We start from the raw sequence: 26,430 nt of genomic DNA on the forward strand, positions 1-26,430 counted from the left end.
TTTGAACGCGATTTTGTGTAGCTTGTCAGTGAACTACGGTTCTGTGTAGTAAATGCCGCTCCATCTGAAAGCACGTGCTGGAGATTTACTACTAATCACTTGAAGCGGCTTTACTGACGAGATGCGCATGAAAATCGCATTCGATTTTTTGCACAGCCCTAGTGAGAAGCCTGTTAATTAAATGTATACAGAAGGCTCATTATCAACGGCTTTTCAGTTCAGTGTAAAATGTCTTTAACAAAGCCCTACGCTAAACTATCCAATACATGTCCAACATGTGCTGAAATGTAGAAAGCTGTTTTAGAGCAAGCTCAAAATTATCTAGAATCATTTGCAGTCATGTAAATATGAGAACTTGTTTCCAGCTCTAATCCTAATGCTTTTATATTTTTATGCATTTGTAAAAAAAATTAAATGGTAAAAGATTCACGTAAGATGCATAATTTATGCTATACTATGTTCAATAGAAATATTGTCCAGATGTATTGTATGACTCATGTAATTTGAGTTTGCTCTTAAACTAGATGGTTTTAAAGCTGTAAGTTGTCCAGCGTGTATTGCAGTCCAGTGTGTGTCTTGAGTAGATGTGCAGTTTCCCTGCAGCTCACGTTCATCAGGTCTGACAGATGCCTGTGCTCTGTGCAGGGAGGCGAGGCTCTGATGATGGAGAATGGACAGAGCATGGCCTCGAAGCTCGGCCTGCCGCCCCTCACCCCGGAACAGCAGGAAGCGCTACAGAAGGTGAGACTTTCCCCAGACACTGCTTCTGCATATGGGTACTGAAATCAGTGATATTGATGCGTGATGTGACTTTACCATACTCAATAACAGTTATACACAAGTGTATCAGACAGAGGCTTTCATTTATAGTTTTGAGATCTTTTTCATGTCCTCTAGCTTTACAAGCATGTGTTTGCTCAGTGCACATGTAAGCAAGCAGTGGACGAGCAGAACCAGTGCTATGCCTTCGGTGCTAGTGGCATCTGATTATCTGCTAGTACTATTCTCAATAGCTGTGACACTATTTAAAGTGGATGATTATTCTCATTTAAAGGGGTCATATGATGCTGCTAAAAAGAACATTATTTGGTGTATTTGGTGTAATGAAATGTGTTTATGCGGTTTAAAGTAAAAAAAACACATTATTTTCCACATACTGTACATTATTGTTTCTCCTCTATGCCCCGCCTTTTTGAAACGCGTCGATTTTAAGGAAAAAATGAAATCGCATCATATGACCCCTTTAACATTTGAGAATTTTAGCAGATTTGTGAAATATCTTATGTGACATAAAATTTTAGAGATGTACACCGTGTTCCAAATTATTATGCAAGTAACATATCAGTAGGATTTCATTAAAATAAATATTCAGGTTTTAGTGTTTGTTTGTTTTATTTCTCATGTTTTAAGATAACTGGTATCAATCTTAGACAGGTTAGTTAATTAGTTTGCCAGGTGATCTTCGTTAAAGGGAAACTTACTACTTAAAGAGGTTGTTCCACATTATTAAGTCAGTTCTCATGAAATATGGGGAGGAAGAAAGATCTTTCTAAAGATGAAAAGCGTGAAGTAGTGCAATGTCTTGTAAAAGGCATGAAAACAATTGATATATCGCGAAAACTGAAAAGAGATCATCGAACTGTCAAAAGATTTGTGAGTGATTCACAGCACAGAAGAATTTGATCAGATAAAGGCTTAAGAAAGGTTTCTGTCAGACAAATTAATGTTATTAAAAGTAGTGGTCAACCGATATATCGCCAAGGCTGATATATCGGCCGATATTTGGCATTTTTCAAATATCGGCATTGGCCGATAAGTTTTTCTGTTTGGCCGATGCGTTCGAGGCGGGAGTTTTATTTTGACCGCGCTGAGAGCGGCAGCGCCCTGAGCACACAGTTCTCACATTCTCCCTCTTGTTCGCCATCGTCGTTAACAGTTCTGTCTAATACGGATAGAAGTCTGTCTAATAATCAGATAGAAAGGAAATTAAAATGTATACAAAGTATTATATTATTAGTAATAGAAAGGCAAACATTATAATACTTTCTCGTTTGCCGTCAGCATTCAGCAAATACGCATTTATATCATTTAAACAAATCTTTGAATGAATAATGAACATTTAATTTCACAAACCTTGCAAACTTAGTCGAATCCAGCTGTGAGATCGTGTGAAGTGTGCATTTGTATCCTGCATGATCGCGTGTTCTCTGCATGACGGTCAGTCCGTGCGAATTGAATGTGGACTGGAGGAGAGTTCTGCTTCACTGAAGACACGCAATCGTAAACTCGCGATTTCAAATTATGCTGCGCTTTATGCATTTGCCCACTGTCATATTCATGTAATTTCCACTGTGTGCTGTATGTAAAATGAGTGTTACCTTGGCTTTGTTTGAAAAAATATGATTCCCAATGCACACAAACTTCCCAGAATACTGAGTGCCCTGTTGGTTACAGTGTTTACTTCCTTTTTAATTAGATTTTTATTAAATATTTATTTATTTGTGAAAAATACTTTGTCATCTTAAGTTTAAGTATGTTTATTTTACACATTTATTTTTTAATCCATTTTCAAATGATTTCAAATTTCTTGAACATTAATTAAAATAAATTATTATATCGGCCATCGGCCACCCTGCTTTCCAAGATATCGGCATCGGCTGTCAAAAAAACACATATCTGTCGACCACTAATTAAAATGTCAGCTATAAAAAAGCCTCTGTTCAGCAGCAAACAGGTATTTGAAGCTGCTGGCATCTCTGGAGCCCCAAGAACAAGAACCTCTCAATGCAGGATCCTTCAGAGGCTTGCAGTTGTGCATAAAGCTGCATTTCGACCACCCCTAACCAAAACTCACAAAGAGAAACGTTTGCAATGGGCTCAGAATTACATGAAGACTAATTTTCAAACTGTTTTATTCACTGACGAATGCCGTGCTACACTTGATGGTCCAGATGGATGGAGTTCTGGATGATTGGTGAATGGCCACCCTGTTCCAACAAGACTGATGTGAGCAAGGAGGTGGTGGAGTGATGATTTGGGCTGGATTATTGGGAAGTGAGATGGTAGGTCCCTTTAGGGTCCCTGACAGTGTCAAAATGACCTCTGAAAGATATGTGAAGTTCCTAACAGACCATTTTCTGCTATGGTATAGAAAGAAGAATCGTGCCTTGCGAAATAAAATGATTTTCATGCAGGACAACACACCATCCCATGCTGCAAAAAACACCATCGATTCCTTGATTGCTATGGGCATAAAAAGAGAAAAAATCATGGTGTGGCCACCATCATCCCCTGACCTCAATCCTATTGAGAACCTGTGCAGCATCCTTAAAATGAAGATCTATGAGGGTGGGCGGCAGTATACCTCCAAACAACAGCTCTGGGAGGCAATACTGGCATCCTTAAATGAAATACTGCCAGAAACTATACATGGACTTCCAAGAAGGGTGCATGTATTATGTAACTTGAACTGTAAATAGGATTTTTGTTTTAAATAGTTTATTTTTGGAAAAATGATCTGTCCATGTTGCGCACATGACAGATTTCTGTTTTGAGTTCATTATAACCTTTTGAATGTTTACAAACTGCTTTCTGCATAATTATTTGGAACAACATATTTATTTATTTATTTTTTTCAAAATATCAATAAAACTGTTGACATTATCAGTTCTTTCACATGTAATAACATTCTCATTGTAAAATAATAGTTGAGGATAAAATTAATCCTTAATCATACTGACTGATTTGGAAAAACAAACAAAAATGGCATGTGCATAATTTGGAATACAGTGTATGTTGGTTTACCTGAAGCAGGGCTTAACGTTAAGCCTTGACGTGCTTGTCTTTTGGACAAGTAAATCAGTCATTCATCGTGACCAAGTTAAAGAAAAAAAAGTTACTTGTCCAGAAAGAAAAAAAGATTTTTTTTTGTGGTGTAAATGTAATTTATTCTGAATCAATATTATTAACTGTGTTCTGTTAGCTTTTACTTAAATGAGCATATTTGTGATATTTGCCATCTTAATTTAAGTTTCCAGGGAATTATTTTGCTTTTATAAATGGTTATTTTATCCTAAGCTTATTAAAAGTGTGCGTAATTTTTTCATGTCAAATTCTGAACTTTTATCAATAAATGTAATTAGAATAAGACACAATAGGGCTGTTACTAGGGATGGGTACCGAGAACCAGTATTTTTTGGACCGGTATGTAATTGGGTCAATGCCGGAGTACCGATAAGCTTCAGGACAAACGATACTGTTATCGATACTTGCGTTGTTTTATCTCCGTATACTTCGATGTTAACAACGAATTAGAAGCTGCTGCTTGTCATTTTCCTTTTCTCAATGATGTGGCCGACGTGCGTGTGATATCAATGCGCATATGTGGTGTGTGTTTGCGTGCACTCAGTCATCGCGGCAAGAGTGAAACAAAACTAAGCGACACCAGTGTCGGATGCAATATATGCAGTAGTGTAATAGTGAACGGAGGCGGCAACACTAGTAATATAATGAAACATTTACTAACAAAACACATCTACCTCAAGCAATGCGCTGTATTATGTATCGCGGCTCCAGCTCTAACTGAAGCTCGCGAGACACATTCACATCAAATGTTGATTCGGTAGAGTTACTCTCACAAGACTTATTCACAATCACAAAAGTACATTATTTCCACATGCTTTAAAGCCTTGCCGGTTAAACATTTTATTCGCGTGCTGTTCTAACATGTGCTCTACATGTATTCAGAGCGCGTACACCCGAAGCTTGCATACACTAAAAGGCTGGTCAAACAGCACCTGATTACTTAGTTATCTTAATTATCATCTGATTGTGCTAATACTGTCAAAAACACACAAGGTTTACATATAAACACAGTTAATAATGTCTGAAGTGAAAGTAAACTGTTGGGAGAAAAACAGACGCTTGCAGCTCTTAAAGCGGCAGTTCTAAACATGCTGCCGCTTGTCATTAAAGGGATAGTTCACCCAAAAATGTAAATTCTGTCATTATTTACTCAGCCATGTTGTACCAAACATGTATTAATTTTTATTTAGTCTTGTGCTGAACACAAAAGAAGATATTTTGAAGAATGTGGGTAACCAAACAGTTGCTGGTCCCCACTGACTTTAATAGTAGGGAAAAAATATATGAAAGTCACTGGGGACCAGCAACTGTTTAGTTTCCCACATTCTTCAAAATAACTTTTTACGTTCAACAGAAGAAAGAAACCCATTCAGGTTTAAAACAACTTGAGAGTGAGTAAATGATGACACAATTTTCATTTTTCCTTTAATGTTAATAAAATAAAACGCAAAGAGAAAAATAACTCACTCCTCTTGACTGAAGAACTTTAATACAGTTGCTAAAGTTCAGCAGTAATAAAATAACTTGAAATTTTCAACAACTTTTCACTTAATATCTTTTTGCACCAAATAGTATCGATAACAGTATCGATAAGTGGTATCAGTATCGACAAAATGTAAACGATACCCATCCCTAGCTGTTACCAATCAATATCAAGAGGAAGTGGCATTTAGATGCATTTACACAGACTGAATGAAGCGCAGAGGTAACCTGAATGCATTTACATTGCAGAATTACTGCATAAATAATGGTGATACTAATGTTTTTACATTTTTTTTTAATATACAAATATAAAGTGTTGGTGAAAATGCAATGATACATAAAAATAAACCGCCAGTGGGTGGCAGCTGGTGAAGACTCTTTTAATGAGTAAGTAATTGAGTAATTTATTCAACCAATTCATTAAAATGACTGATTCATTCAAGAATGACGCAAAAGACAAGCAAATCACTGAACTGTTGACTCACTCAGTTTGTTCACAAACACTGAATCGGTAACAAAACGTCGCTGTGGATTGCTTGGAGATGCACGGCTGTTCTGCTGTGATCTTTTATTTGAACTATTCTTATCGGTCAGTATTTTCTAAAATATAAATTTCTTTAACTACTTGTTAAATGAGCTGTTGTATAAAATCAATGTCATTTGCAATCGAGCTGATGTTTGGGAAAACGGGGAGAAATTCTCTTTCACTTGCCCTCTTCAAAAAATCCACTTGTCCCGGACATGCAGACAAATGTTAAAGGAACACTCCACTATTTTTGAAAATAGGTTCATTTTCCAACTCCCCTAGAGTTAAACAGTTGAGTTTTACCATTTTCAAATCCATTCAGCCGATCTCTGGGTCTGGCGGTAGCACTTTTAGCTGTAGCTTAGCATAGATAATTGAATCTGATTAGACCGTTAGCATCTCGCTCAAAAAAGACCAAAGAGTTTCTATATTTTTCCTATTTAAAACTTGACTCTTCTGTAGTTACATAGTGTACTAAGACCGACGGAAAATGAAAAGTTGCGATTTTCTAGGCCGATATGGCTAGGAACTATACTCTCATTCCGGCGTAATAATCAAGGAACTTTGCTGCCGTACCATGGGTGCAGCAGGCGCAATGATATTACGCAGCGCCTGAAAATAGGCTAACTTCCGTCAACATAACCAACTACACAAACTTAGTGCCGGACACGTTGGAAGTTACCTAGCTGGGGACTATTTTCAGGCGCTGCGTAATATCATTGCTCTAGGGGAGTTAAAAAATGAGCCTATTTTCAAAAATAGTGGAGTGTTCTTTTAAAGTCAAGTATCTCAAGATCTGGCTATTTGTGGTCCTGCTGAGTTGGTTTGAAGTTGTTATTTTAGTGGGTCGCACCTTTACTCTTTAATATTGTATTGCAGAAGGTTGTTCAGATGGCTGGCCTGGATATCCGAAGAGGTACCTGGATGTGGTGGGTAGGACAGAAAGGGATGTGGCTATAGCATTGGGAAGGAAAGAAGAAGATTGTCACCAAGAGGGGTTGAAACTCAATGTTGATAAAACAAAAGTGATGAAAACTACCAGACACCCGGAAGGAAGGAGAGCCCTCAAATTGGGTGAACATGAATATGAGGTAGTACAGAACTTTGTGTATCTGGGGTCCTCTGTTAGTGCTGAGTGCTCTGAGTGCTCAAGAGAAGAATAACTGCTGGGAATAGGAGCTACTTTGCCCTCAGTAGCCTTTTTAAAAGCCGTAGTCTCTCATGGTCCTCCAAACTCCCTCATTAGACCTGTAGTCTCATATGGGAGTGAGACCTGGGTCCTTACACAAAAGTCTGCAGACATGTTGGATATGTTAGAGCGGAAAGTACTAAGGAGAATTTTTGGACCTGTGAATGAGGGTGGACAGTGGAAGATGAGAAGGAAAGAGGAGCTGAGAGCACTGTATCAGGAGGCATCACTATCAACATTTGTTAGACTTCAGCGTCTCCGGTGACATGGGCACCTTCGAAGGATGGGAGAGGAACGACTGGCACAGAGAGTATTCGGGGCACAGCCTTTCGGTACTAGGCCAAGGGGAAGGCCTAGAAACCGATGGGCTGATGCAGTGAGAAGGGATATGAGAAGTGTAGGGTTGCGGCCCAATTTCGAGCGGCAAGCATGGAAGTGGATGGTTGTAGAGGCCAGGGACCACTGGATCCGTAGCGCCAGATGGTAAGGTATTTTAGAGGGTATTCATTTAGTGTTATGTGCTCTCAATTGTAGGCAAAGAAGTATGCCATGGAACAAAGCATCAAGAGCGTCCTGGTCAAGCAGACCCTCGCCCATCAGCAGCAACAGCTTAGCAACCTACAGGTAAAACTGCACGAGAACATGGGATAGATACAGTGTTATTAAACTTTTATTATGCCGAATATATGCTGATGTCACTCATAGCTACGCCCAATTACATAGTAGTTCTGTAACTGTACATTGTTTTTTTTGTTTTTTTCAGACTTCTGAAAAAATATAGTGAAGCTATTTTGACATTTATTTTATAGTTATGTATCATAATGAGTAATATGTTGTCTCAATGACCCTTTCTACCCTCATCTGACAACTTCCAACCGTGGTACAAAAAAAGCTGCACAACAGTGATAGGCTTACCAAGTTGGTTTATTTTTCCTGACAGCTCCCTAATTCCCTTCAGATGGCCTCATTGACGATGGGCTTTGGAGATCCCCTCTCACCACTACAGTCTGTAAGTCCAGCACAGTTTCTTCCAATAATCTCATTAACCTTCATTGACTTCCCTCCTTTTATTGGCATACATGTGTTTGTTCAGTACACATGTGTGTAATGGGGAGGAGGTAAAGAAAAGCCAGTGCTATGTCTTCGGTGCCAGCATGTTTATTGTCTGCTGGTTCTATCCTCAATCACTGGAACAAGCCTATGAATGATGAAGGCTATGGATGATGAATATATGCCTGGCATGGCCCCATCTGATCAACTGAATTGGCCATTGCAGGTTGCAGCACAGAGGCAACGGGCACTAGCCATAATGTGCCGTGTTTATGTTGGGTCCATCTACTACGAGCTAGGAGAAGACACCATCAGACAGGCCTTTGCTCCTTTCGGTCCCATTAAGAGCATTGACATGTCCTGGGACTCTGTTACATTAAAACACAAGGTCAGAAGGTCTTTTTATTTATTTATTAATTTTTTTACCATTTTGTGTTTTTCTTTCTTTGTTTTTTAACTTACATTAAGCTACTCTTTCTGCAGGGTTTTGCATTTGTAGAATATGAAGTACCAGAAGCAGCACAGCTCGCTTTAGAACAGATGAATTCTGTTATGTTGGGCGGTAGAAACATTAAAGTGAGTACTTTGTAAGTGTACTTGTGATATTTGTTTTTCTAAATCTTTCATATTCAATAATGTCTGATCTCTTATTTCAACACTTGTAGGTGGGGCGACCAAGCAACATTGGTCAGGCTCAACCCATCATAGACCAGCTAGCCGAAGAAGCGCGCGCCTTCAACCGGATTTACGTGGCATCCGTGCATTCCGATTTGTCAGATGACGACATCAAGAGTGTGTTCGAGGCTTTTGGAAGAATCATGTCATGCACTCTGGCGCGGGACCCCACGACAGGAAAGCACAAAGGCTATGGCTTCATAGGTAAGCGGGCGGCTGCTACACCCGTTCGGTTGCATATAAATGTATCTGACTGAGAGCAGTCAGTCATGGTAGAATGCTGTTCTCTACATGTCTCACAGGGGATAGAGAAGGGTGGGGGCAGGTTCCTCACATGCTTTCATAGTAAGTTTTTATTTCTGTTGTCGTTGTTTTCTTAGGCTCTGTTACGGACTTTTGTGCCATAAGTGCCCGCTGGTAATTACACAGTAACTGTCTCAGAGCTCTGGTAGATTAATGCTGAGTCTTCTTAGAAGCTGTTCAGTCTTAGTCCTTCTTGTTTCCCCTGTAGAATATGATAAGGCCCAGTCTGCACAGGATGCTGTGTCCTCCATGAACCTTTTCGACTTGGGCGGCCAGTACCTGCGAGTGGGCAAAGCAGTCACACCCCCCATGCCCCTTCTGACGCCAGCAACGCCGGGTGGCCTTCCTCCCGCTGCTGCCGTAGCGGCTGCGGCCGCCACCGCCAAAATCACAGCACAGGTGAGCATTTACACACCTTGATTATCTATTGTTAGTCAGGGAGAGAGAGTGTGTGTGTGTGTGTGTGTGCGTGCGTGTGAGCAGCTGCTTCCTTTGGCATTTAAAAGCCTTCCTTTGTAAAGTAAGGCAGCGTGATTTTTAATTCGCTTAGCAGGCTAGAGCAGACACTTGGTGCTGTATGTGAGGGCTTGAGTCAGCTTAGGCATTGACTGGCATGAAGACTCAGTTATGACACAGCATTTTTGAGACAGAGCTTTTACATGCAGAAAGATAACATAGCGTGTAAACTCCAAAAACAGATGGCATGGAATCTGTCCCAGCCGGAGAATCGGACAGAAGACTTCCTCAACTGTCTGGTAAATCCTTCAGGAAATTCTGTTCAAAGCACGCTGGTGCCTTTTTGTTTTGTGTAGAATATGAGTGTGGGGAGAGTCTTGTCTTCAGGACTTCCCAGTTACAGTGATGCTCATTGCTCTAAAGTGTGCTAGATAGAGAATGTTTACTAGACTGGCCATATATTTGAAAGCTGAGCAGTTTTAGTTGCAGGTGACTTTAAGTAGCACCTCTGACAAAAAGTTTCAGCTACATTATGCCTCATATCTGTAATTTGGGTTTTGTCCCACAAAATGATGAATATATAAATCTGGATGTCCGCTTAAACTTAAGGCTTTTCATGATAGTTCTTTGTTAATGGGTGTGTCTTTACTATTTTAATTCTGAGATACCTTTTTGGCATGTTCTATTGTGGTTTACTTCTATTTTAGTGAATTTTATTGAATCTATGCTACAGCATAGATCATGCTAAAATTGCCATATTATATGCTACTAAATATATATTGTAAATTTGTATGATCAGTGATGTAATTGTCCTGTGTTGTCTCATGCTTGTCATACATAGTTTAAATTATATGTTAAGCAGATAAACGCATAATTTTATAACTTATGTAGTGGTGTCTAAATTAATGTATAGTTAATAATTTATAAAGATTTCTAATGATCCGTTTAGCTTGTTTTGTCATATGTTCTTGACCTTTATTTCAGGTCTTGGGCCTAGTTGCATGAAATGCCTGAATGTTTAGATGCACAAACACTATCAGAGCGGACACTTGACTGATGTGTTTGTCAAGCAACTTTCCATTTCTTTCAGCTGTTAGCTTTTTGGCTGTTTTTTTAATGCATACATTACTGTTCAAAGGTTTTTGTAAGATTTTAAAATGCATGCAGCCTTGGTGATCATAAATACTTTATAATAATTTATTTATATAATATAATTTTTATATATTATATAATATAATTTGTAATCTAAAATTTGCTATTTAAAATAGGGATGCACTGAAATGAAAATTCTTGGCCAAAGCTGAACAAAATGAAACACTGGGTCAAAGGCCGAATACCAAACACGTTTTTTTGCATCTTTTCTTTTTTTCCCCCTCCCGTATATTTTGCCTTTTTTTTTCACCATTGCATAAATTAAATAGCCAATATGTGCTTTTTACTGTTTTGTCTAGCTTTTCATAGAAAAAATCAGTAACAAAACAATTAAAAAAATATTTACTTAGTTAACACTGAACATTTTTTAACATTCTAGCAGACACTATACCAACAAAGCACAATTTAACTTAAAATTAATAAGTTAGTAAAATATAATTTTTTGGCCATTATTGAGACCCCTTTCTTGAATCAGTTATGCATTTTTTACTGTACAAATAAATGCAGCCTTGCTGAGCAAAAGAGACTTCTTTTAAAACATTAGCGATTTTACAGATCCCAATTTGAACACTGTGAGTGTTATAATAAATGTATTAATAGAGCTGTTGTAATTATTATTATTGTCTCTTCTTATTTTATTTTAGAAATGCATAAAAATGTTACTGAGCAGCTGACGAGTAGCACTGTTTCAGTGTAGATTTAGACTTTGAACCCTGGCTAACAAGCAGATATCGCGGCGAGCTCGTGTGTGTATTAGAAAACAATGTTCTGCAGTTTATTTACTAGTTGTTTAAGGCCATTTCGTGATTTCAATCATCATACAGTAACCAGCAACAACCACTCTTCCTCTTCTCATCGAAGACGTGCAATGCAGCCCTAAACAAGTCTCTCGCTGTTGGTGCTTGTAATGATTTTTGCGTCTTTCTCAGACACTTTTAAATGCTTTCACACTGCCGACATGTTTGCTGCATTAGTGCACGCCTCTATTTGATCGCGTCACGTCATTGTTCGGTACAATTTATTCAGTCTTTTCGTTTATTCAATTAACTATTTCGGTTGCCGAACATTCGGTGCATCCCTAATTTAAAACCTTTTTTTCTCTTAATCTATTTTAAAATATAATTAATTTCTGTCTTAGCAATGCTGAATTTTTAGCAGCCGTTACTTTAGTCTTCATTGTCACATGATCCTTCAGAAATCAATTATTAATTATAAACCAAATATTATCAATGTTGAAAACAGCTGCTTAATATTTTTGTTTAAACAATGATACATTCTTTTCAGGATTCTTTGATGAATAGAAAGTTTAAATTTATATCAAATTTAGGGTTTTAGTTTGCTTAAAAGGCCTAACTTGTATTGGTGTAGTTTGCTGATTTTCATCTATTAACACTCTTTAGAGTTTGAAGCCTTCTAGGTTTTCTGTACAGACTAATGAACAAAATCCAACTTTGCTTCAGAAATCTTTTTTTTTTAAATGTTTTGCCATATAATTTGTATGCACAAATGGTTAAGGGACAGCTGAGCATATAGCAAAATAACCCATGTTGAGTATAATCTTTTCTGCTGTGAAGAAATTAAAGAGTACGCTCAGAGACAGTATACTACAGATATTTTATTGCTTAATGTAAAAAAAAATCAATTTTCTCAATTAGGGATGCTCTTTGGTTAATTTTCTCAACTGACAACAGCTATTAAGATATTTAATATTAAGATTAGAATATTAAATTAGTATTAAATAAAAAACTGAATGGATGCTTGTCTGTGACCCATTAAAATATATATATATTAGTGCTGTCAAGCGATTAATCGCATCCAAAATAAAAGTTTTTGTTTACATAATATATGTGTGTATACTGTGTATATTTATTATGTATATATAAATACAAACACATGCATGTATATATTTAAGAAAAATTTTGTGAGATATTAAATATATTTACAGGGCTCCAGACTCATTCTTCCTACTGGTCGCTCTTTTGTGACTAACTTTCTTAGTTGGTTGCATGAGCACATGATTTGGTCACTTTTTTTTTTTTTTTTTTTTTTTTTAAAACCCTTATAATCTCAAGTGCTTTAAGAGATTGCAACAATGACTCCATGTTAGCTATATTTATTTATGTATTTTATTTATTTGTTTATTTATTGGTCATTGATACAGTATACTATTATAGTTTTGTTAATATTTTGAATTAGATTCTATTGTTATATTTTTAGTATTTATTTTAATTATAATTTTTTTAAAATATTGATTTAGTTATTTATATACTATCTTGAGTTAGTTATTTAGTTTTAGTACTAAACTGAAATAAAATAAGATTATAAAGAGTATATTTAAGTTGAACTGCTTCAAGAACCTCGCTACTGAAAAATTCGAAACTATTTTATTGATAAATTCGCGGGGCAGCCGCAGCTCTGACAACAGGTTTCTGTTCGCGTCTCCGCGCGAGTGCGTGTCTGTACTGTGAGAGAGAGAACAGAAGAAAGCAAAAGAAAGAAAGCGTGATTTCTGGGGTTTTTGGTTCTTTTACTGTTGTAGATATCCCATAGTAGCCTATAACAAAAATATGATATATCTCTTCATTGTGTTTGGGGCCCCCCCTGGACGAGCAAGCATAGGCACGTGCCTAGAATGCCTATGCGTAAATCCGGCCCTGTCGGTGACAGTGCTTGCATGTTTTTTTCCCCCCACAAGAATATCAACATGTTCACCTTCTCTGGTTTAAGAAGCGGTCTTCTACTTTAGCTTGAAAACCGTCCATCGTTTCCTCGATATTCGCGTCATTTTTGCTGCGCGCTTGTGCTGACGCGGCGAGTATAAACCATGCTCTACTCCCCAAGCACTGCACAGTTCAAACAAGTAGCGCGGTTTCGTTATGCTTTCAGTTTCGTTTGCCGTTTGTTGTTTCTCATATGCAACAGAAATGACAGCGCTTGAGTTGAACAATGCGGTGGTCGTGCCAGTGTGACCGCGCACAATTTGGTCGCACAGGCAGAAAAAATGGTCGCAGTCTGGAGCCCTGTTTTTATTTATAATATGAAATATAAGAATATAAATGTATATACATGTAAATATTTTCAAAATATACTGTATGTGTGTGTATTTATATATACATAATAAATATTCACAGTGCACATACATATAGTATGTAAACAAAACCTTACACTAAATATTTTTCATGTAAATGAACAGATTAAGATGACTTAATACGATCAATTTAGGCTTATGATGCTTTTGGGAAACGCAGCCATTGTTGACAGCTGTTAATGCACAATTACCATTTTAGATCGACAAACTGTACTGTATAAGATTTCTATTCAAACTGAAATCATAAATCTAGGCTAACGTTTTCAAAGCACAATGCAAAACTGTGACATTTCATTCACTGACGCTCTACAATCGGCAGCTTACTTGCCGGCAACCCGCCAAAATAAATTATTATTTTATTTTAAAAAAAACTAAATAAAGTGCAATAATATTATCACTATTAATTTATTTTTTTATAGTTATATTTGATGGGTCACACCATGTGCCGCCGTGTGAGGACCAAACAAAATCTCCAGGTTCTCATATGAGAACCAGGCTGAAAAACTTGTTTACCCCCGAATATAATGGAACTTTGTGAGATCACGATAAACTAAGATGAGTGGCAGCATTTTAGTAATAAGGGGAGTGCTCTTTGCATGCTTTTTAGGCTAAAGTCCGTTCAAAATTTGAATAACTCCTGGATGCACTCTTTGATAACCATATCCAATACTGCCACTTGCCATGGTTTCATTTACTACTTCAGTTAAAGGGATAGTTCACCCAAAAATGAAAATTTTATGTTTATCTGCTTACCCCCAGGGCATCTAAGATGTAGGTGACTTTGTTTCTTCAGTAAAACACAAACGAAGGTTTTTAACTCAAACCGTTGCAGTCTGTCAGTCATATAATGGAAGTGGATGGGATTGAGAGTAAAAAAAAACATACACAAACAAAACCAAATTAAACCCTGTGGCTCATGACGATACATTGATGTGTAAAGATACGAAACGATCGCTCTGTGCAAGAAACTGAACAGATTTATATCATTTTTTACCTGTTATACACCGCAATGTCCAACATCCGGCACGTGATGCGTGTACATGCTCTGGCATAGTAGACATTAGGGCTGTCAAAATGGCTGAAAAACTAAATTCAAATTTTTTACTTAAATGCCACTGATAAAAGGCTGCCTGGGGCACACTTAAAATTCGAATGCAACGTTTTTGCATTCGAATGTGGATTTTTATTTTAAATTCGACGAATATTCGAATTTTTTTTTGACAGCCCTAGTAGACATGGATATATATACGTAGATGCCTCATTAGTGACTGTTTCTATGTAAGTGAAAGTGAAGCCAGGTACTTGCTTAACTTGAGGTAACATATGTATATAATATTTTTCTTTAACCATGTCGCAAACTTAAGAAAAAAAAACGTTTACACTGTTTAACTGAACGTATTAATTGGTCAAAATTCTTATATTTGGTTAACAGTTAAACGGTCAATAGCCCATAAGCTCAAACTTTTGGCCCAAGGCTCGTCTGTGTGTGCGAAGGTCTGTCTGTCTCATGTCCTGTCCCGTGACATGCTTGTCTACTTTTGTTGGTGTTATGTGTGCTTTTAACGGGCGCTGTCCAGGCGGTGTTCCTATATGTCCCACTCTGTTCTTCCAGGAAGCAGTAGCGGGAGCATCTATTCTGGGGGCGATGACCGCGGGGACGGGCCTGAACCTGCCTCAGCTCCCACAGGCCGTCATGGCAGCTCAGGCCCCAGGGGTCATTACAGGTAGGTGCATTCAGAAGTGGTTTGTGTCATCATTACTATTTTGTCATTACTGTGGCCCTCTATTACAAAGTGTTTTCACTGGTGTGCCTTAATCGTGTTGTATGTCTTCAGTATTTTTGTTCTGCATGTGGTTGACTTGTGTTGTGTAAGAGTGGGGCCCTTCACTTGGGTGTAATTTGCATGAATGATAACATTTCATGTATTGTTTTTGAAAACAGGATTGTTAGGAACATGTACAGGAGTCCGACTGAAAGATAATTACAAACACATGCCTTATTTTTCTTTTAAAGCCCTTATTTGGCAGGCATGTCCTCCCACACATTACTTAGGGCTACACCGTGTAGGTCAGATCACTAATTTTAAGTGGTTGTACTCAGACCTGTCTGTTTTACTTCTAAACACTGTCCATGATCTCCCATTTCCATATTAGCTTAAATGTGCATAATCTCTCTCTCCCTCAGGTTTCTGTTGTCCTACACAGTACTCAGTTTTACGTGGCCTGTCGTGGGACGTGTCCACTAATAGATTTCTCTTTTATTTTCTCTTCTCTCCTTGTCTCTCTCTCTCTTTTTCCTTTTTTCTCTCCTTTCTTCCCCTCCCTGTCTTTATTCTCCACATTCGCCAATGACCCTTCCCCTTTGCTGCACACTGATCAACCAAGTTTGAAGAGGACTGTTTCTAACCCCTCCCCTCATAAACAAATCTCTCATTCCTATTGGCCAGTGAGTCTCTCAGATCCTGTTTTTTTTTTGTGGAATTGATCTTGAAGCCAAGCCCAGAGAGAACAGATGTTGCATCAGAGAGGGGCAAAGTGACCCCATCTTAATTATTATTATTATTTATTTTTATTTTTTTTAATGTTTTGATTAAATAAAGGCAAGAAGCAAGCAGGTATAGAGGAATAATGTTGAAACTGTCTTAGTTCTACATGGGTGTTTTTTTTATGATCTCTTTTTATTTTAATGAATGTTTTCTGTGAAATAGAGTTTTCTGTTAGGAATGGTTAAGCCAAATAAGTATTATTCAGTAAAAATATTGACATCCGTTCTAGCACTCCTTGGCGCTGTAATCCATTTTTATTAACTAATTGAATATTCTGTTGACAAATTGATTCTCAAGTTTCTCACTTACCAAATGTGACCTTTGACCACAAAACCAGTCATAAGGGTCAATTTTTTTAAACTGATATGTATACATCGCCTGAAAGCTGAGTAAATAAGCTTTCCATTGATGTATGGTTTGTTAGGATGGGACAATATTTGGCCGAGATACAACTATTTGAAAATCTGGAATCTGAGGGTGCAAAAAAATAAAAATGTTGAGAAAATTGCCTTAAAGTTGTCCAAATGAAGTCCTTAGCTATGCATATTACTAATCAAAAATTAAGTTTTGATATATGTACGGTAGGAAATTTACAAAATATCTTCATGGAACATGATCTTAATAGCCTAATGAATTTTGGCATGAAAGAAAAATCGATAATTTTGACCCATACAATGTATTGTTGGCTATTGCTACAAATATAGTCATGCGACTTAAGGCTTAAGACTTTTGTGGTCCAGGGTCACAAATATGATCCAGTCATTACAGTTAGCATCTCACTGGAGGGGAAGATTATCGGTAAAGCACTTAAATGTTAATTTTCCATATTGTTAATTCTGAAGACAGCATCGTTGTAGATCAGTGGTTCGAAAAATATTTAACTGACTTTATCCCAATCATTGTATTTGTGTAAAAAATAAAGAAACATGGGTTTGAAACATGTTACCCTAAATGACAGCTTTTTCCTAAACTGTGCTTCAGATTTTTGTTAGGGAACAGTTCTTAAAGGTCCCATATTGTCAAAACTGAAATTTCCTGTCTTTTTTCATGATAACTTGACAACAGGGAAACATGTCGAAAAGATTAACTTTTTAACCACGAAACCAGATCGGCCGACCTGTAACGTTACACTCTCACTCAAAGGATGGAGAATGGGACGCCTCCAGTTTCCCCTTCGTTTTGCTGCCTCCAGCTAGCGCGGTGATGTCGGCTGACCCTAGTTACCTGTGGTTGGCCTGGCCATGCGTCACTCAGAAAAGTGTGCGCTGCAAACATGAGCATTTTTGACAATCGTTTCTGTCCAGTCCGCTCGTTTTTATCGCGTTTAACCACAGCTGTCGTCGGTTTTTTGTCTGGCAGTGGCAGCAGATATGCGATCAAATTTCTAATTTGAGGCTGTATTACGTCGATTCTGGCACCCAACATCACAACAAGATGATATTTTAAGCTTCATGTGTAGCCGAATCTGCGCTGGTTTGAATGGGCCGCCTCCAGTTTCCCCTTTGTTTCGCTGCCTCCAGCTAGCGCTGTGACGTCGGCTGATCCTAGTTACCTGTGGTTGGCCTGGCCGTGCGTCACTCAGAAAACAACTGGCCAATCAGAAGAGAGGCTCATGAATATTAATTAGACAGGCCAAAATCGACCTGTTCTCAGCAGAGCTCCTGAGAAAAAGGAGCTGTAAAAATATATTGAGATGGTTTTTGGTACTTATACCGCAAATATATATTCTTAAGGACATCAAAACCTAAAATAAAACTCCAGAAAGGTGTAAAATATGGGACCTTTAAGGCTGTAGAGTCTGGTAAAAAGCCTATTTCGCTCGCATAGAGAGGGATTTTATAGGTGTCTAGCAGAAATTCATGTGTCAGACCACAGTTAATATACTGACTCCTGTGTTTCTGTGCAGGAGTGACACCAGCGCGGCCCACGCTCCCTGTTGTGCCCCAGGTGGGCCTTGTGAACCCGGTGTTGGCCTCTCCGCCGTCACTGTCAGCTGCTGTGGCTGCAGCCCAAGAGGCGAAGAAGGAAAAAGAAGAGGAAGAATCCACGCAAGACGGCACGGGTCAGGAGATGCTCAGTGAACAGGAGCACATGAGCATCTCTGGCAGCAGCGCCAGACATATGGTCATGCAGAAACTGTTGAGAAAACAAGAGGTTAGTTCTCAATTAAGTAAAATACCTAGGTTCTCAGGGCTCTACACCTAAGAGCACTGTCAAAAATTTAGGAGCACCTCCTAATCAATGACAGAAATTAACCTTACCATTATGAGGCGTTGACTCCTTAAAGTGATTTGTAGGGTCTTTTTTTTAACCTTTATAAAGGCATTTTTTCTAACCTTTTGTAAATGTGTCCTTTTTTGTTAAACCTTTTCAAAATGCGTAATTAAAACGGTTTAATGAGGCTCAGAGGAGGAATGAATGCATTTAAGTTCATAAAAACAATGTTATGAAATTGTTTTAAATATAAAGTTTTGCATATAGAAATATGAAATGATTTAACTGAAATGATACTTTAATGAAATTACACTAAAACCGCCAGTAGGTGGCAGCAAGTCATTGTCTTTTACTAAATCATTCATTTGATCGATTAGTTCAAACAGCTGAATCATTCAGGAACAGTGTAAGTGACTTTATGAATGGGTCATTGAATCTTTGACCTACTAGATAGTCACTTATCTCAGTTCATCGCAATCTCACAAACGTCTGTTATAATTAGTGAAGTTGTCTACACTGCGCAATGAATATCTTTTTTTACACCATGTCCACACTCACTTTGTTGTAATGAGAGGATTCGCAAGCTTAAAGAGCTCGACACTGAACAGAAAGTCTGGTGTTTTGGGTGCTGAGTGGATTCTGACTAACCTAAACACCTCTGATTGGCCATTGCGTTCAAGAAATCAACAGATATATCTGTGATTGGCTACATTGCTCTAGGGCTGGGCGATATGACGATATTATCGTATATCGACGAGGTCTCCTAAGTATGCAATGTCGATGTCAACAGTCAGGTAACAAACGATTATCGACATTATCGGAAAAAAATGACAAATGATAAACCTAGTAAGTTGCAAAAAAAAAAATTCATAGCCCCATAGTCATCATACAGGCCTTTTTGCATGCAAGAATGAAATAATTTAGTAGGAGGGTTAGGAATCAAAAAGCTATTCCAATTTTGGAAATCAGGAATCGATTTACTTGTTTTAAAAATAAATTTAGATTCTGCTTCTCGATTCCTCTATGCGCATTTATTGTGATTTCAAAAGATTAAACTGCAAGAAGACGAAATAGAACTCGCTTCTGCACTCACGCGCTGTTTTCTGTGCTGCTTACTCACACAAAGTGCACGCACAAAAGCTGCCCTTATATACGCGAACACTGGACTGAGCTCTCTTTCTCGCATTCTTACACATTCGAATGGACAAATACACAAAAGAAAATTGATGATCTTGACTGAATCACTTTTGTAACCTCAGTTTATATTTTATTTGCCTGTTGTTCGACGCCGACTACTGTAATGGCAACGTGCATTTGTGTGCGATTATTTTGGAGATGCGTTCCAATATAATTTATCCTTATTTAGGGTATATGCCTATTCTATTTTGATCTGCATTTTAATAAAAGTTAAACCGAAAAAAGACAAATAGTAGCACTGCATGCGTTTCTGAATATTTAAACAGACTGTATAATGGTGAAAAACCACAAACATGAGTTATAATTAAAAAACGCATTCTTCACAGCCTATTCATACAGCGCACATATAGTGCCCTGTTTTTACAGATTTTTTAAACAGTGTATACAGTATAATTATTTTTAATTAAGCTGAGATATAGCACTATAAATTCTTAATTCCAACTTCACCATGATGAACTTAAAATTGGGTTCTATTATTTTTCCTCAACAGTTCTCCTCACAAAACGAAATTCATTTCAAACACAAATTTGATAAGAACAGAGTGGAAATTATTAGCAACACCAACATAACAGCAAAGCTAATGTTTTCTGTTAGTTTAAGCACAAACTAAGAAAAGTAAAACCAAACTTTAATGTGGCAATAATTAAGACCAAACTGAACATGGTGTGTGTTTATGGTGCATGTCGGCAATGTTGTCTCGGCGGGGTGGGGCTTGGGTAGACGATATTATTGGATATCGATAATCACCTTAAAAAATATTGCGATAAGATATTTTTGACACATCGCCTACATTGCTCAGCAGTGCAAAAACATTGTAAATAGAAACTGTTGATGCTCTCCAGAGTGCAAACACAAATACACTTGTTTGGAAAGTCTGTTCCGCCATTATGCTATTATTAGTTTTAACTGAGCCCCCCGTCGAACCTGCCCTGATCAGTCACACAGGTGCTCCTAAATATTTTTTCACAGTCGCATGCGGTAATTTTGGTCAGACTGTAGAGTCCTGTTTCTATTTTAAAATGTAATTTATTCCTGTGATGACAGCTGATTTTTCAGCAGCCATTACTCCAGTTTTCAGAATCACAGGATCCTTCAGAAATAATTTTAATATGCTGATTTGGTGCACAAGAAATATTTATTATCAATATTGAAACCGGATGTGCTGCTTAATTTGTGGAAAAGGCGAAACATTTTTCCCAGGGTTCCTTGAATTATGCTGCGTTCAAGTCCTCCTGGGACGTTCGTACTTGCGAGTTGACAAGTCGTAATTACGATGTCAGGTGCGCGTTCAAGTCGGTTTAGTCGGCACAAGATGGCGGTGTACCTCCTTTTAATAAATTACAAGAAAATACATCAGGGTCTGTTAACTCTGCTTATAGAAACAGAAGAGCAAATAATTTGTGATTTATGTTTTACTTTGGCAATCTCTCTGTTTCCCTCTGTCAGACATGCAGTTCTACAGTAGGCTACTTGTCACTGACAACCCACTAAACTATCAATTTAAACAAAAATTTACCGTCAACTACAGACGTTGCATCCATCGATTCCGCCATGTTTCTCACTGATACGCCCCCAACTCGGAAACTCGGGGCTTAAAGAAAATGTCGAGTTTCCCACTCGTAATAACGACTTTGTGGTGGCGTTCATGTGCGTTCAACTCGTAAATACGATCTATCTGACGTGACTTGAACGCACCATTTGAAATCTTTTGAAACATTGTCTTTTGATCAATTATACTCATCCTTCAGAATAAAAGTATTAACTTATTTTTAAAAAATGTACTTTTGAATGTTGTAGAGCAGTGACATTGAAACACTTTTCTGGATGCTCTTTCCACAGTCTACGGTTATGGTGCTCAGGAACATGGTTGGACCTGAGGACATAGATGACGATCTGGAAGGAGAAGTAACGGAGGAATGTGGGAAGTTTGGAGCTGTTAATAGAGTTATAATCTATCAGGAGAAGCAGGGTGAGGAGGAGGATGCTGAAGTCATTGTCAAGATCTTTGTGGAGTTTTCAGCGGCATCAGAGATGAACAAGGCCATTCAGGCACTCAACAAACGCTGGTTCGGAGGTCGCAAGGTCATCGCTGAGGTGTACGATCAGGAACGGTTTGAGAACAGTGACCTCTCTGCATAGACTGCCAAAAATACATCCTGCCCTTCATAACCTTCTCAATCTCTCTCCATCTCTCCCTTTCCTCTTTCTCACTTACACAGACGCAGCCGCCAGCCACTCTTCCCAGTGGTATTGGCTTCTCTTTATAACTTGTAATTATTTTTTATCGATGTTGATATTTAATATTATTAATGATCCCTTCTTGGGACAGAGGCAAGGAAAACGCTCATGAATATTTTTTTTTATTGTTGCTGTACATTAATGTGAACGACTGGATGCCCCCTCCCCTCCTTTTTTGGGTCATTTGTTTACTTCCCATTCCATCAGTCAGATGTTCTTCAAATTCAGTTGCTTTGTCATTTTTCCCCCCTCTTATTGTTTAAAATATTGTCATTAGCCTGTTATGATGCTCTTGGTTTCAAATGTCCGAACAATAAAGTCTTCATATATGACACTTGTGTCTGTTTCAGTCTTTTCTCTTTATGAAATTGTATAGAAGCTTGTAGTGAAATACATTAAACAGCAGTTGTTTTTGTGATCATTGTCGTCTGTTTAGAAGAATAACGGACAGTGGAATTATGGTTAAAGTGTGTGTAGTAAAGTGAAATACATGGTATAAATAGTGGATACAAATGCATCCCTGAGTCCAGGGTAATTGCATATGTTGCTCTGAGTTCAAATCAAACATTGAATTATCGGGGGTTACGTGTTCACTTTCCTTTTGTACTCTGAAAGCAGAAAAACAGATGGCAAACATCAAATAAACCTTAAATTCATGCTGCATGTCCTTGAGAATCTTAGATTAGTTTTTTTTTTTTATTACAGACTATTACATCACTAACATTATATTATACAACTGCACTGATTATGCAGCCTTTTTTGGCACAGTAGTTGATCACAGAGTATGAAATATATATTTCAGAAGGTGCAAAATAAGTTTTGAGTAATTTCGAAAGTCCTTTAAGCAGTTCATGTTTTAGGCTTATTTGTCAGATGAAAAATAAAAGTTTTTTTTTTTTTTTAAACTGCATACAAAATTTTTCCTCTGGTTTAGGAAATTAATTTGATATGGTAATAGACGATCATACCTATGACACTAGGGGTGGGAATTATATTTAAATGTTTGGTGGGGAATAATACTGTTTTATACACAAGTGCAATTGTGCAAAGTAGAATAAATTACCAGCGTCATTAAAAGGTTTAAAAACATTCGACAAGTTTTAAAAAAGCTGTTAAGTGATGGCTATTTGGTGATATGGTGATTTTTTCTTACATATTTTCTGAATACTGTGGTTTAGAAATGTAGTTGAGTTGGGAATATGTTTATATGTTGTTTGTACCAAAGAGTATTTGCAATGCTAGTTTTGACAGTTTTGTTTTTATGACCAAAATGTTTTTTTTTTGTCTTATTAAAAGTTTGAAATGTTGCTATAAATACAGCCCATACATATACAGGTGCATCTCAATAAATTAGAATGTCGTGGAAAAGTTCATTTATTTCAGTAATTCAACTCAAATTGTGAAACTCATGTATTAAATAAATTCAATGCACACAGACTGAAGTAGTTTAAGTCTTAAATTTACTTTATAAAACCTGCACAAACCCTCTATTTTCATGATCTTACAAAACAGACCAATCACAGCTGTTGTGATCTGTGTAGAAGTAACCGCAGTAACTGATTCTGAAAAACATCAGGAAAACAGCCCAGCTCTTCAGTTGCTGGTCAAGATGAGAGGCTTACTGTTCCTGCTTAGCGCTCGGTTCCTGCTGGAGTCAACAAAGGGAAAGGAATATGATAAGTTAGATGATAATGACAGAAAAATTGTTGACAAGGCAATAAGGATCAAGGAAAAGGCAAACACCATTGTCAAAACAGTAAGTTATTTAATTCATAAGCTGTAATTTGTTGGTTTGTTTTGATTATTTGTTTTCTGTGCATGTTCCTTAAAATACTCCATAAAATGTTTCAGCTTCTTCTACATGTATATTTGGTTGTCATTTTTATGCTAGAGTTACATGTACCTGTATCTTTCCCATTTATGACAGCATAACAATATGCTCAATGTGATACTGAGACCCACCTCATGTGACAAAACAACACCGAGTGTCCATCGGAAAGAATTTGAAATCCACAACAAGCCAGTAATGATTGTCGAAATGCCTGTAGAAGTCATTGTAGAAAAACCTGACAGTTTCACACATTTCTATGGTATTTTTCTCAGCCTCAGGTTTCCTGTATTCATTGTAATGGAACCATGAAACCATGTTTACTTCTTAGACAAAAGGACGAGGTAAATCAAATATTACTACATTAGTCCATGGGGACAAAAATCTACATTCACAGAACACCATCATGATTCATCCTCTTTATTGTCAAGATATTGCTGCACTAAAAGGTTCTTACTGTTCTCATTGCAGATAAAAAAAAGGTTGAATGAATGTCAGAGTCCCCCGTCAGTGAACAGACATAACAGTTTTGCTGGGAGAGCACATCTATTGTTCCGAATAGGAGAAGATGAACAGCAACAAACTGGATGTCTTGGATGCATCTGAGATGTAAAAAGGGTCAAGAACATTCGCAACTGGCCATTTGAAAATAAAAAAAAAATTTAAAGTTACTTAGTGTGTTGCAAAAATGGATGCATATGGACAAGAATATAAGAATAACCTTAACAACTAATGACTTGAGTAACAAGCTGAAGTGATCATCTAATAAATCGAAATAATAATAAATAATAATATTAAATTAATAATAATAATAAATCTAGCATTCTGCAAGTGAACAACGCATTATTGTGCCATCTCAAAGAGGCACAAAAAATCACTTTCACTGACTTTTCCATTAACTGTTCCCTCCTGGTGGAATGACCTGCCCAACTTCTTCAAGAAACGACTAAAAACACATCTGTTCCATCTTTATTTGACCCTCTAACTCTAGCACTTTCTATTCTATTTTAATTCTACTTTATATATCTTCTTTTTTATTTAAAAAAAAAACAAAACACTAGCTTTCCATTTTTTCTTTTCTATCTACTTGCTTTTCTTTGTGTGTGTGTATATATATATATATATATATATATATATATATATAAACCTTGCTATGTGTGCTGCGTTAGACTAATTGAGACTTGTCACTTGCACTTACATATTGTTGCTCTTTGCTTTTATTGTCCTCATTTGTAAGTCGCTTTGGATAAAAGCGTCTGCTAAATGATTAAATGTAAATGTAAAACAAGTGCATGGATGCACATGAATTAATAGAGATCTATTTCAGGGTTCCTATATATAGTCAACTCTAAGAGAAATGTTGAAGGTTTAGGCATTTTACACAGTACAAATTTATAGGCTATGTTTTTGTTCAATTCTTCTCCTTTTGTTTTTGCTCTGTCTAAAGCAATGTTTTTGTGTCTTTGGAGAACTTTCCTATGCAGAGCAGCTATTTATGGTTCTAGTTATGCGTCACTAGAGTATTATCCATGTAAAACGTCCTCTTATGTCCTTGCATCAATCTTGGCTAACACTTTTTTGTTAAGAGTCGATCGTTTGGATCTAACTTTACACAATTCAAATTTGATCATATTTAACCATCTTAACATGTATAATTGAGTCTGTACCTCCATTCTGAGTTCGTTATTGAAAGCACTATTTAAACGTCAACATTTCTGTGGAAATAAAGCTAAACTTGTCTTGAACCCAACACCACTGAAATGCTATAGACGCGTTTCAGAAAGGCGGGGCATAGAGGAGAAACAATAATGTACAGTATGTGGAAGATAATGTTTTTTTTTTACCTTAAACCGCATAAACACATTTCATTACACCAAATACACAAAATAATGTTCTTTTTAGCAACATCATATGACCCCTTTTAAAGCATATCTAAAAGCATTGTCTGGAGTCTTGTTTCTGCTGCAGGTATACACAGTGTTGGGAAGGTTACTTTGGAAATGTAATAGGTTACAGATTACAAGTTACCCTACTTAAAATGTAATAAGTAGTGTAACTTTTCAATTACTTTATTAAAGTAATGTAACTGATTACTTTTTGATTACTTTTCTAAATGTCTAATATTTTCAACTGTTAATCACTTTCAAACATGTAAACCAGGCAGGGTAAACCTTACAGTAGTACTCAACACTGATTACTGTCACACTTTCGAAATCCTTCATCACTTGAATAAAGATTATAATATTTTTTTTGATTGCTTCTATTGTCCTCATCTGTCGCTTGGGATAAAAGCGTCTGCTAAATGACAATGTAAATGTAATCAAAAAAACGAATTTGCTTTGCCAGTAACAGAGAGTAACTATATGTCATTTTTGCACCTGTAGCACTTGTGCTATATAAACTGTTGTATTCTTTTTGTTGTTAGGATTCTCTGTGATTAGTATGAGGTCCTCTTGGCCGTGATTAAAGGGGTCATATGATGCAAAGAGATATTCTTTATAAAAGTTAAGAGTCAACCACGCCCTCCTAAAACGGCTCGTTCTAACCAACCCCCAACATGTCTACGTCACGATGTGGGAAGATTTGCATAACGCAGCCCAAATGTTCACGCAAAGAAAGGCG

At 37.2% G+C, this 26,430-nt stretch overlaps 1 protein-coding gene across 5 annotated transcripts; it reads left to right on the forward strand.

The window, feature by feature from the left end:
- The first annotated feature begins 599 nt into the window (after positions 1-599).
- On the forward strand, positions 600-22,312 carry LOC107709765 (poly(U)-binding-splicing factor PUF60). 5 transcript variants are annotated; one of them, XM_016514405.1, is made up of 11 exons: positions 600-741; positions 7,596-7,685; positions 8,002-8,070; positions 8,338-8,499; positions 8,595-8,687; positions 8,777-8,990; positions 9,298-9,488; positions 9,788-9,844; positions 15,398-15,509; positions 18,238-18,485; positions 21,582-22,312. In XM_016514405.1, exons 1-11 carry the CDS (start codon positions 661-663, stop codon positions 21,879-21,881), a joined length of 1,617 nt encoding a protein of 538 aa, XP_016369891.1. In that variant the 5' UTR covers positions 600-660; the 3' UTR covers positions 21,882-22,312. The 5 variants fall into 5 exon arrangements, with proteins under 5 accessions (XP_016369891.1, XP_016369859.1, XP_016369877.1 ...); XM_016514373.1 differs by having other exon boundaries at positions 605-741; positions 8,020-8,070; XM_016514391.1 differs by lacking the exon at positions 9,788-9,844 and having other exon boundaries at positions 605-741; positions 8,020-8,070.
- The last annotated feature ends 4,118 nt before the right edge of the window (positions 22,313-26,430 follow it).

This window comes from Sinocyclocheilus rhinocerous, unplaced genomic scaffold, assembly GCF_001515625.1.
Source record: "Sinocyclocheilus rhinocerous isolate Xijiao unplaced genomic scaffold, SAMN03320098_v1.1 scaffold3600, whole genome shotgun sequence".
NCBI lineage: Eukaryota > Metazoa > Chordata > Actinopteri > Cypriniformes > Cyprinidae > Sinocyclocheilus > Sinocyclocheilus rhinocerous.